The 13,484-nt window shown below is 40.2% G+C and overlaps 1 protein-coding gene across 1 annotated transcript in view; it reads right to left on the bottom strand.

Moving 5' to 3' along the window:
- Positions 1-2,045: 2,045 nt before the first annotated feature.
- LOC139394623 (receptor-type tyrosine-protein phosphatase beta-like) overlaps positions 2,046-13,484 on the bottom strand; it is a 115,909-nt gene continuing 104,470 nt past the window's right edge. Inside the window, exons 30-32 of the mRNA XM_071142724.1 lie at positions 8,721-8,856; positions 6,353-6,473; positions 2,046-2,152 (exon numbers count right to left, since the gene is read on the bottom strand). Coding sequence (XP_070998825.1) covers positions 2,130-2,152; positions 6,353-6,473; positions 8,721-8,856 — 280 coding nt within the window. The 3' untranslated portion in view covers positions 2,046-2,129. The remainder of the gene's footprint in view (positions 2,153-6,352; positions 6,474-8,720; positions 8,857-13,484) is intronic.

Genomic DNA, 13,484 nt, shown 5'->3' with positions numbered 1-13,484 from the left:
GAAAAGTTAGAATGTGTTCCATCTGATACTACTGGGAAAAGTTAGAATGTGTTCCATCTGATACTACTGGGAGGAGTCAGAATGTGTTCCATCTGATACTACTGGGAGGAGTCAGAATGTGTTCCATCTGATACTACTGGGAGGAGTCAGAACCCTGAAAATGATCATCTTAGTATTTGTTTTTTAAAGCTAGTATTTTTTTATGTTTAAATTGAACAACAAAGTTAAAATAAATGTGTGATTTTTGTAATATAGAGTAGAAACACTAACATAATGGGAGCCATTGGAGAGAAGATTCAATCTGAACGTACTATTTATATGTAGATACAGATTGATTTTGAAATACTAACGCAGTGAGAGCTACTGAAGATCTGCATTGTCTTCAGTAACAATGGGAAGAATGCCAACCAACACTGTTTCTTCTGTAGCTCGGTCTGTTTCCGTGGCTCGGGGCTCAGAGAAGCTCAGACAGAGAAATGCCACGTCCCAAAACCTGCAGTCTGGAAAGGTCAGTGTCTTGGCCACTACAGACCTCTCACAGGGTCAGGATGTTGACATTTTATTCAATTCTCTCACTTTATCCCCAGGATCTCAGCAGGATTTGGCCAGTATTGCTTATTGTGTGAAGTTTCTTCAGTTGTTTTTTTTTAGTTTAGTCCAACTTCTAGACCTTCTCCTGTGTAGATCAGGAAGCTGGCCAGCTCAGATTCAGTTGAAGAGATCTCCCGCTCAGTTCAACACACGACATAGAAAGATCACTGTTCGTATTGTTTACAGACACATCCATCAGCCTAGTTTTATGCAAAAGGATGATCAGAAATGCAACATCATGTTTTGAAGAAGGTAATGTACAAAACCCGTACAGTCTCTCTCATGAACACTCCCTCCATCTTGGTTCGAGAGACCACGGAGAAAAGGTTACCACCTCTTTCCGGAAACAACCGAAAACTAGTTTGTTTTCCAGTGGAGTTTTCCCTTTGCCCTAGAAAACATAGGTAGCTGAGATGGCATACAAACTATATGCTGTTCCCTCCTCCAGGCTCTACTGTACAATCTCAATGGTACACACACACACACACACAACATGAACTGACGCCATGTTTAAAGATAAGAGGACTATTCACAACACAACCAACTGTACAGACGGTCTGCTACTTTATACAAGGATCTAGACAGCATTGTGATGAGCTACTCTCAAGACAGCTAGCTGTCTGTCTGTCTGCTCCGGGTTCATTATTTTTTTAAACTACAAACCAGCAACTACGATTTAGAACATATTATACAGAAAAGTCTTTGTACCCAAATGGCACCCTATTCCCTATATAGTGCACAACTTTTGATTAGGGCCATAGAGAATAGGGTGCCATTTGGGATGCAGGGAAGGTTTCTTCAGGGAAGGTTTTCAGGCATTCAGGCCTTGTCATAATAATGCTGTGTGATGCAGGGAAGGTTTTTAGGCATTCAGGCCTTGTCATAATAAGGCTGTGTGATGCAGGGAAGGTTTTCAGGCATTCAGGCCTTGTCATAATAATGCTGTGTGATGTAGGGAAGGTTTTTAGGCATTCAGGCCTTGTCATAATAATGCTGTGTGATATAGGGAACGTTTTCAGGCATTCAGGCCTTGTCATAATAATGCTTTGTGATGTAGGGAAGGTTTTCAGGCATTCAGGCCTTGTCATAATAATGCTGTGTGATGCAGGGAAGCTACGCCTCATAGAATCCCATTCATTGCTTCGCCTGATAGCTTTCACTCATCTTTTTTTTCTGTTTACGTTGAATAAGAATCATTATATCTACATTTTATATCAGTTCCTTTTGTCTTTTTCATCAGACATTATTAATATTGAAATAACATGAGTTTAGGGAATAATGTTTCTTGGAAGAGCTTTACAATTAGGTGCAAAACAATATAATCAGATCTCATTGAATGCAACCTAAGATTCAGCTATAAGTGGACGAAACGCCAATGTTTCCAGACGTCAATCTGCTCCATTTTAAATAGACATCCTGAGAGGTTGAACCAACAGTGTATCAAAAATAGTGCTTGGCTGTCTGGTGGTATTGAACAGATTCTTCCCTGGTTTTCCTTCTCACTCAGCTGTGTGGAGAGGAACCCAGACTGTCGTTAGTTAGCGTCCCGTGTACACAAAATCTGAAGAGAGTAAGACAAACAAAAGGCACATTTAGTCAAATATTATTTAAAAAACACACGTGTACTAAATGTACCCTTCCGTATGATTAAGTCGTTTAGACGGTTTAGGGGATTATCGTTTTAGCGACTCAAAATGGAACTGTGATTAAAGACATAGAGTTAGACAAACTAGAATGGGATAACCATCTAACCGTCTAACCATCAAGTCTATGTTCTCTGGTGGAGGGACCAGTCTAACCATCAAGTCTATGTTCTCTGGTGGAGGGACCAGCCAACCACCATGTTGGCTTTGTCCGTTCCTGTCATGGTAATTCTATTGGTAGGCTTACAGCCGTCTGTCCGTTCCAGTCATGGTAATTCAATTGGTAGGCTTACAGCCGTCTGTCCATTACAGTCATGGTAATTCTATTGGTAGGCTTACAGCCGTCTGTCCGTGCTTGTAATTCTAATTATATTGGTAGACCTATATCTATAGTCTGGATATATAGTCCTGGTATGGTGGTATAGTCTTAACATGGTAGTAGACTGGATATATAGTCTTGGTATGGGGGTATAGTCTTACCATGGTAGTAGTCTGGATATATAGTCTTGGTACAGTCTTACCATGGTAGTAGACTGGATATATAGTCTTAGTACAGTCTTACCATGGTAGCAGACTGGATATATAGTCTTGGTATGGTGGTATAGTCTTACCATGGTAGTAGTCTGGATATACAGTGCCTTGCGAAAGTATTCGGCCCCCTTGAACTTTGCGACCTTTTGCCACATTTCAGGCTTCAAACATAAAGATATAAAACTGTATTTTTTTGTGAAGAATCAACAACAAGTGGGACACAATCATGAAGTGGAACAACATTTATTGGATATTTCAAACTTTTTTAACAAATCAAAAACTGAAAAATTGGGCGTGCAAAATTATTCAGCCCCTTTACTTTCAGTGCAGCAAACTCTCTCCAGAAGTTCAGTGAGGATCTCTGAATGATCCAATGTTGACCTAAATGACTATTGATGATAAATACAATCCACCTGTGTGTAATCAAGTCTCCGTATAAATGCACCTGCACTGTGATAGTCTCAGAGGTCCGTTAAAAGCGCAGAGAGCATCATGAAGAACAAGGAACACACCAGGCAGGTCCGAGATACTGTTGTGAAGAAGTTTAAAGCCGGATTTGGATACAAAAAGATTTCCCAAGCTTTAAACATCCCAAGGAGCACTGTGCAAGCGATAATATTGAAATGGAAGGAGTATCAGACCACTGCAAATCTACCAAGACCTGGCCGTCCCTCTAAACTTTCAGCTCATACAAGGAGAAGACTGATCATAGATGCAGCCAAGAGGCCCATGATCACTCTGGATGAACTGCAGAGATCTACAGCTGAGGTGGGAGACTCTGTCCATAGGACAACAATCAGTCGTATATTGCACAAATCTGGCCTTTATGGAAGAGTGGCAAGAAGAAAGCCATTTCTTAAAGATATCCATAAAAAGTGTTGTTTAAAGTTTGCCACAAGCCACCTGGGAGACACACCAAACATGTGGAAGAAGGTGCTCTGGTCAGATGAAACCAAAATTGAACTTTTTGGCAACAATGCAAAACATTATGTTTGGCGTAAAAGCAACACAGCTGAACACACCATCCCCACTGTCAAACATGGTGGTGGCAGCATCATGGTTTGGGCCTGCTTTTCTTCAGCAGGGACAGGGAAGATGGTTCAAATTGATGGGAGGATGGATGGAGCCAAATACAGGACCATTCTGGAAGAAAACCTGATGGAGTCTGCAAAAGACCTGAGACTGGGACGGAGATTTGTCTTCCAGCAAGACAATGATCCAAAACATAAAGCAAAATCTACAATGGAATGGTTCAAAAATAAACATATCCAGGTGTTAGAATGGCCAAGTCAAAGTCCAGACCTGAATCCAATCGAGAATCTGTGGAAAGAACTGAAAACTGCTGTTCACAAATGCTCTCCATCCAACCTCACTGAGCTCGAGCTGTTTTGCAAGGAGGAATGGGAAAAAAATTCAGTCTCTCGATGTGTAAAACTGATAGAGACATACCCCAAGCGACTTACAGCTGTAATCGCAGCAAAAGGTGGCGCTACAAAGTATTAACTTAAGGGGGCTGAATAATTTTGCACGCCCAATTTTTCAGTTTTTGATTTGTTAAAAAAGTTTGAAATATCCAATAAATGTCGTTCCACTTCATGATTGTGTCCCACTTGTTGTTGATTCTTCACAAAAAAAGACAGTTTTATATCTTTATGTTTGAAGCCTGAAATGTGGCAAAAGGTCGCAAAGTTCAAGGGGGCCGAATACTTTCGCAAGGCACTGTATAGTCTTGGAATGGGGGTATAGTCTTACCATGGTAGTAGACTGGATATATAGTCTTGGTATGGTGGTATAGTCTTACCATGGTAGTAGTCTGGATATATAGTCTTGGTAATGTGGTATAGTCTTACCATGGTAGTAGTCTGGATATATAGTCTTGGTATGGTGGTATAGTCTTACCATGGTAGTAGACTGGATATATAGTCTTGGTATGGTGGTATAGTCTTACCATGGTAGTAGTCTGGATATATAGCCTTGGTATGGGGGTATAGTCTTACCATGTTAGTAGTCTGGATATATAGTCTTGGTATGGTGTTATAGTCTTACCATGGAAGTAGTCTGGATATATAGTCTTGGTATAGTCTTACCATGGTAATAGTCTGGATATATAGTCTTGGTATAGTCTTACCATGGTAGTAGTCTGGATATATAGTCTTGGTATGGGGGTATAGTTTTACCATGGTAGTAGTCTGGATATATAGTCTTGGTATGGTGGTATAGTCTTACCATGGTAGTAGACTGGATATATAGTCTTGGTATGGTGGTATAGTCTTACCATGGTAGTAGTCTGGATATATAGTCTTGGTATGGGGGTATAGTCTTACCATGTTAGTAGTCTGGATATATAGTCTTGGTATGGTGTTATAGTCTTACCATGGTAGTAGTCTGGATATATAGTCTTGGTATAGTCTTACCATGGTAATAGTCTGAATATATAGTCTTGGTATGGGGGTATAGTCTTACCATGGTAGTAGTCTGGATATATAGTCTTGGTATGGTGGTATAGTCTTACCATGGTAGTAGTCTGGATATATAGTCTTGGTAATGTGGTATAGTCTTACCATGGTAGTAGTCTGGATATATAGTCTTGGTATAGTTTAACCATGTTAGTAGTCTGGATATATAGTCTTGGTATAGTCTTACCATGGTAGTAGTCTGGATGTATAGTCTTGGTATGGGGGTATAGTCTAACCATGGTAGTAGTCTGCATATATAGTCTTGGTATAGTCTTACCATGGTAGTAGTCTGGATATATAGTCTTGGTATGGTGGTATAGTCCTACCATGGTAGTAGTCTGGATATATAGTCTTGGTATAGTCTTACCATGGTAGTAGTCTGGATATATAGTCTTGGTATGGTGGTGTAGTCTTACCATGGTAGTAGTCTGGATATATAGTCTTAGTATGGTGGTAAAGTCTTACCATGGTAGTAGTCTGGATATATAGTCTTGGTATAGTCTTACCATGGTAGTAGTCTGGATATATAGTCTTGGTATGGTGGTAAAGTCTTACCATGGTAGTAGTCTGGATATATAGTCTTGGTAATGTGGTATAGTCCTACCATGGTAGTAGTCTGGATATATAGTCTTGGTATGGTGGTAAAGTCATACCATGGTAGTAGTCTGGATATATAGTCTTGGTATAGTCTTACCATGGTAGTAGTCTGGATATATAGTCTTGGTATAGTCTTACCATGGTAGTAGTCTGGATATATAGTCTTGGTATAGTCTTACCATGGTAGTAGTCTGGTAGTCTTGGTATAGTCTTACCATGGTAGTAGTCTGGATATATAGTCTTGGTATAGTCTTACCATGGTAGTAGTCTGGATATATAGTCTTGGTATAGTCTTACCATGGTAGTAGTCTGGATATATAGTCTTGGTATAGTCTTACCATGGTAGTAGTCTGGATATATAGTCTTGTTATGGTGGTGTAGTCTTACCACGGTAGTAGTCTGGATATATAGTCTTGGTATGCTGGTATAGTCTTACCACGGTAGTAGTCTGGATATATAGTCTTGGTATGGTGGTGTAGTCTTACCACGGTAGTAGTCTGGATATATAGTCTTGGTATGGTGGTATAGTCTTACCACGGTAGTAGTCTGGGTTGAAGTTCTCATAGATGGGGTAGAGAGGGTTCTCCTGCTCACTACGGAGCTTCCTGGCTCTCAGGACATCTCGAACACACTGGTGGAGGAAGGAGTACTGGTACTGTGGGGAGGACAGCATTCACATTAATATCACCAATACTACTGTTCATCTGCTGTGGGGAGGACAGCATTCACATCAATATCACCAATACTACTGTTCATCTGCTGTGGGGAGGACAGCATTCACATCCATACTACTGTTCATCTGCTGTGGGGAGAACAGCATTCACATCAATACTACTGTTAATCTGCTGTGGGGAGGACAGCATTCACACCAATACTACTGTTCATCTACTGTGGGGAGGACAGCATTCACATCAATACTACTGTTCATCTGCTGTGGGGAGGACAGCATTCACACCAATACTACTGTTCATCTACTGTGGGGAGGACAGCATTCACATCAATACTACTGTTCATGCAACATGTCTGCTAAATGCGTTGTGCCTTTGCCATTTTGACAACAGACTGTGTTATCCCACGAAGCTAAAGCCTAGGCATTATGATTGGGGAGCTATTGCAAGACGTTGTGTCTCAGGCACAAACATTGTGCTATCATTACCACTGCATAGCAGATCAATGGGATGAAGCCTTCCCTTTGATTCTGCTGAAACACGACTTTCTGATACACATCCCCATTTATTATTCCTGGCTATATATTATCTCTGGCTATATAATATCACTGGCTATATAATATCTCTGGCTATATAATATCACTTATATATTATCACCGACTATATATTATCACTTATATATTATAATTTACATATTATCACTTATATATTATCATTTATATATTATCACTGGCTATATATTATCACTGGCTATATATTATCACTGGCTATATATTATCACTGGCTATATAATATCACTGGCTATATAATATCATTGGCTATATATTATCACTGGCTATATATTATCACTGGCTATATATTATCACTGGCTATATAATATCATTGGCTATATATTATCACTGGCTATATATTATCACTGGCTATATATTATCACTGGCTATATATTATCACTGGCTATATAATATCACTGGCTAAATAATATCACTGGCTATATATTATCACTGGCTCCATATTATCACTGGCTATATAATATCACTGGCTAAATAATATCACTGGCTATATATTATCACTGGCTATATATTGTCACTGGCTATATATTATCACTGGCTAAATAATATCACTGGCTACATAATATCACTGGCTATATATTATCACTTAATATTATCACTGGCTATATAATATCACTGGCTATATGTTATCACTGGCTACATATTATCACTGAGGATCACTGGCTAAATGTTATCTTTGGCTATATATTATCACTGGCTATATATTATCACTGGCTATATAATATCACTGGCTATATAATATCACTGGCTATATATTATCACTGGCTATATAATATCACTGGCTATATATTATCACTGGCTGTATAATATCACTGGTTGTTTATTATCACTGGCTATATATTATCACTGGCTATATATTATCACTGGCTATATATTATCACTGGCTACATATTATCACTTATATATTATCACTGGCTATATATTATCACTGGGTATCACTGGCTATATATTATCACTGGCTATATATTTTCACTGGGTATATAATATCTCTGGCTATATGTTATCACTGGCTATATATTATCACTGGCTATATAATATCTCTGGCTATATATTATCACTGGCTATATAATATCATTGGCTATATATTATCCCTGGCTATATAATATCACTGGGGATCACTTGCTATATATTATCACTTGCTATATATTATCATTGGCTATATATTATCACTGGCTATATATTATCACTGGGTATCACTGGCTATATATTATCACTGGCTATATATTATCACTGGCTATATATTATCACTGGCTATATATTGTCACTGGGTATCACTGGCTATATATTATCACTGGCTATATATTATCACTGGGTATCACTGGCTATATATTATCACTGGGTATCACTGGCTATATATTATCACTGGCTATATATTATCACTGGCTATATATTATCACTGGCTATATATTATCACTGGCTATATATTATCACTAGGTATCACTGGCTATATATTATCACTGGGTATCACTGGCTATATATTATCACTGGCTATATATTATCACTGGCTATATATTATCACTGGGTATCACTGGCTATATATTATCACTGGCTATATATTATCACTGGGTATCACTGGCTAACATTGACGTTCATTATACTCATGGAAATGTACCAGCTGATGGAAACAGTAGTGTTGAATGAGCTGAGGGTTTTATCCGTCGTTACCTCTGTTTGCACCATGTGAGAGCGGTGCAGTCGGAGGTCAAACACACAGCCGTAGACGTCCACTGTTCCTATGCTGTCCAGCTGTTGAAGGACCCGGTCCAGAACCATGAACGTCCCTGTACGACCCACTCCAGCACTGAGGGAGAGAGAGAGAGAGAGAAGAGTGATTCATGTAGTTTACATAACATTTACCATTGACGTCCATGTATTTATGCACTTGCGGTAAGTCATATTAAAATAATTTGATATTGGTTTTTAATTTAATTGGTGTGCCTAAACAGCTACCATCCTGATTGAAGGATTTCTCCTTTGACACGCACACACACACACACACACACACACACACACACACACACACACACACACACACACACACACACACACACACACACACAGTAATGATAAATGATGACGGTGAATCACAATCCATCATCCAGGACGTTGCACATAACATCATTCCAGCTGGACGCTTCACTGAAACACAGTACACCAGTACTAACAGAGTTCTCTCTCCACTTTGACGGCACATCTAACATCTTGGACATAAAGGGGAGCAGGTCAGGGTCAGTAGATCTCTGGTCTAGGCTCTAGACGTCACCAACAGTGATGGAATGGCAGACTCCTGTAGCTGAGAGCGATACCCGCGTCTGGAGAAAGAGTCACCGCCGAGTAATGGACTTTCCTCTGGGGGAAAAACGACCCTTACTTACTTCTCCTTCCTGTAAAGTGTGTTGTGGCTTATCAACCCGTACTTACTTCTCCTTCCTGTAAAGTGTGTTGTGGCTTAACGACCCTTACTTACTTCTCCTTCCTGTAAAGTGTGTTGTGGCTTATCGACCCTTACTTCTCCTTCCTGTAAAGTGTGTTGTGGCTTAACGACCCTTACTTCTCCTTCCTGTAAAGTGTGTTGTGGCTTATCAACCCTTACTTCTCCTTCCTGTAAAGTGTGTTGTGGCTTAACGACCCTTACTTCTCCTTCCTGTAAAGTGTGTTGTGGCTTATCGACCCGTACTTACTTCTCCTTCCTGTAAAGTGTGTTGTGGCTTAACGACCCTTACTTACTTCTCCTTCCTGTAAAGTGTGTTGTGGCTTAACGACCCTTACTTCTCCTTCCTGTAAAGTGTGTTGTGGCTTATCGACCCTTACTTACTTCTCCTTCCTGTAAAGTGTGTTGTGGCTTATCGACCCTTACTTCTCCTTCCTGTAAAGTATGTTGTGGCTTAACGACCCTTACTTCTCCTTCCTGTAAAGTATGTTGTGGCTTATCGACCCGTACTTACTTCTCCTTCCTGTAAAGTATGTTGTGGCTTATCGACCCTTACTTACTTCTCCTTCCTGTAAAGTATGTTGTGGCTTATCGACCCTTACTTACTTCTCCTTCCTGTAAAGTGTGTTGTGGCTTAACGACCCTTACTTACTTCTCCTTCCTGTAAAGTATGTTGTGGCTTATCGACCCTTACTTACTTCTCCTTCCTGTAAAGTGTGTTGTGGCTTATCGACCCTTACTTACTTCTCCTTCCTGTAAAGTATGTTGTGGCTTAACGACCCTTACTTCTCCTTCCTGTAAAGTATGTTGTGGCTTAACGACCCTTACTTCTCCTTCCTGTAAAGTATGTTGTGGCTTAACGACCCTTACTTCTCCTTCCTGTAAAGTATGTTGTGGCTTATCGACCCTTACTTACTTCTCCTTCCTGTAAAGTGTGTTGTGGCTTAACGACCCTTACTTACTTCTCCTTCCTGTAAAGTGTGTTGTGGCTTATCGACCCTTACTTACTTCTCCTTCCTGTAAAGTGTGTTGTGGTTTAACGACCCTTACTTACTTCTCCTTCCTGTAGAGTGTGTTGTGGCTCATCGACCCTTACTTACTTCTCCTTCCTGTAAAGTATGTTGTGGCTTATCGACCCTTACTTCTCCTTCCTGTAAAGTATGTTGTGGCTTATCTGTGAACTTTACATTCCTGTTGATCTGAAACTGAAGGAGTGTAGAGCACCATCGGCCAGGTTCATCTAATTTCTGTCTACATAGAGCTGAGGGTGGTCCAGACACCATCAGCCAGGTTCATCTCATTTCTGTCTATATAGAGCTGAGGGTGGTCCTGATCACCATCAGCCAGGTTCATCTCATTTCTGTCTATATAGAGCTGAGGGTGGTCCAGACACCATCAGCCAGGTTCATCTCATTTCTGTCTATATAGAGCTGAGGGTGGTCCAGACACCATCAGCCAGGTTCATCTAATTTCTGTCTATATAGAGCTGAGGGTGGTCCAGTTCACCATCAGCCAGGTTCATCTAATTTCTGTCTATATAGAGCTGAGGGTGGTCCAGTTCACCATCAGCCAGGTTCATCTCATTTCTGTCTATATAGAGCTCAGGGTGGTCCAGACACCATCAGCCAGGTTAATCTCATTTCTGTCTATATAGAGCTGAGGGTGGTCCAGTTCACCATCAGCCAGGTTCATCTCATTTCTGTCTATATAGAGCTGAGGGTGGTCCAGACACCATCAGCCAGGTTAATCTCATTTCTGTCTATATAGAGCTGAGGGTAGTCCAGACACCATCAGCCAGGTTCATCTAATTTCTGTCTATATAGAGCTGAGGGTGGTCCAGACACCATCAGCCAGGTTCATACATTAAAAACCAAAGTCTATCAGAATTCCAGTCATTCCAATAAACGTTATACCCCTTGGTCTTCAGGAATAGGACTTGTTAATATGGAAGTATAGATCAGCCTAGTTGTTTAACCCGAGGCCAAACATTCCCTCATTGTGAAAAGTAATTAAGGTCTGAAAGGACTGAGGAAGAGGCAAACATCCTGCTTATCGATCAAAACTAAGGACTTATTAGCCAGCCCTGGAGGACCGATTGGGCTCATTGATTTGAAAAATAAATGCTGCGCTCATGGAATGAAAAGTGCTATTTACACGTGAAACATGCTTGGCATGTGCTGCGTTTGATACAGGCCTATTGTTGACCTTTTTGTTGGTGACACTTTGATACATTGACAACATGGAGCTGTTTTAAAGGGCAAATCCACAGATGAAACAATGACAAAATGGACGCTTCGCCTCTGTTTTGGTAAAAAGCTGAGGGATGGGCCTGGAGAAATGTAACCACTCTCGGGTTAATAGACAGAGCTATGGATGCGAGGACTGACCCTCCATGATGTCACAATGATTGTTTTAACCATGTTATGAGGCCTGTTTACATTTACAATGTTTACAAACATGGTGTAAAACAAACATATATATTGAGTGTGACAGTTGAACTAAACTCATGAGGCATTTATAAGTTATATTCTTCAAGAATCAATGGATATATACAAATATACATTTATAAATAGAAAAAAATGGATGTAGCAACTACATAACGTCTCTTTAAGTCTATCCAATCCAAAGTGTGTGAGTTTGAGCGTGTGTTCATTAGGTCTATGGATGTTTTATTTTATTTATCAGCTTGAATTAGAGAGAGCGATTAAAGCCCCACGTTTATTCCATAGGCTGGGATCCACACTATGCAGCTGTTATTCCATAGGCTGGGATCCACACTATACAGCTGTTATTCTATAGGCTGGGATCCACACTATACAGCTGTTATTCTATAGGCTGGGATCCACACTATACAGCTGTTATTCCATAGGCTGGGATCCACACTATACAGCTGTTATTCTATAGACAGGGATCCTCACTATACAGCTGTTATTCTATAGGCTGGGATCCTCACTATACAGCTGTTATTCCATAGGCTGGGATCCTCACTATACAGCTGTTATTCCATAGGCTGGGATCCTCACTATACAGCTGTTATTCCATAGGCTGGGATCCTCACTATACAGCTGTTATTCTATAGGCTGGGATCCTCACTATACAGCTGTTATTCCATAGGCTGGGATCCACACTATACAGCTGTTATTCTATAGGCTGGGATCCACACTATACAGCTGTTGCCAGAGCACGTTTTTCACTGGCTGTCCACTGGTTTCAAAAACAGTGATTGATAGGCAGCTTAAACTTATTGAATTCAACTATTATTGGGTTCAAATACACATTTAGATTTGTGAACAGCCGTCCACAACAACCATAATCTGTAAGGCGCAAATAGCTAAATGAGAGAGCAGCAGTGTGATTCACATCAATGCCCTGTGTAGATAACAGTAAGAAGTGATATCTGTATCGCCGTAGACAACACCACTGATGTCATCCTTACTTCCAAGCGTTTATTCAAGTTGGATCATTTTATTTATTTATTTATTTCACCTTTATTTAACCAGGTAGGCTAGTTGAGAACAAGTTCTCATTTGCAACTGCGACCTGGCCAAGATAAGGCATAGCAGTGTGAACAGACAACACAGAGTTACACATGGAGTAAACAATTAACAAGTCAATAACACAGTAGAAAAAAGAGAGTCTATATACATTGTGTGCAAAAGGCATGAGAAGGTAGGCGAATAATTACAATTATGCAGATTAACACTGGAGTGATAAATGATCAGATGGTTATGTACAGGTAGAGATATTGGTGTGCAAAAGAGCAGAAAAAAATAAATAAATAAAAACAGTATGGGGATGAGGTAGGTGAAAATGGGTGGGCTATTTACCAATAGACTATGTACAGCTGCAGCGATCGGTTAGCTGCTCAGATAGCAGATGTTTGAAGTTGGTGAGGGAGATAAAAGTCTCCAACTTCAGCGATTTTTGCAATTCGTTCCAGTCACAGGCAGCAGAGAATTGGAACGAAAGGCGGCCAAATGAGGTGTTGGCTTTAGGGA

Source organism: Oncorhynchus clarkii, unplaced genomic scaffold (genome assembly GCF_045791955.1).
Source record: "Oncorhynchus clarkii lewisi isolate Uvic-CL-2024 unplaced genomic scaffold, UVic_Ocla_1.0 unplaced_contig_797_pilon_pilon, whole genome shotgun sequence".
NCBI classification, from domain to species: Eukaryota; Metazoa; Chordata; class Actinopteri; order Salmoniformes; family Salmonidae; genus Oncorhynchus; species Oncorhynchus clarkii.
The sequence above is the reverse complement of the archived record's forward strand: the minus strand, read 5'-3'. Positions and strand labels throughout refer to the sequence as shown.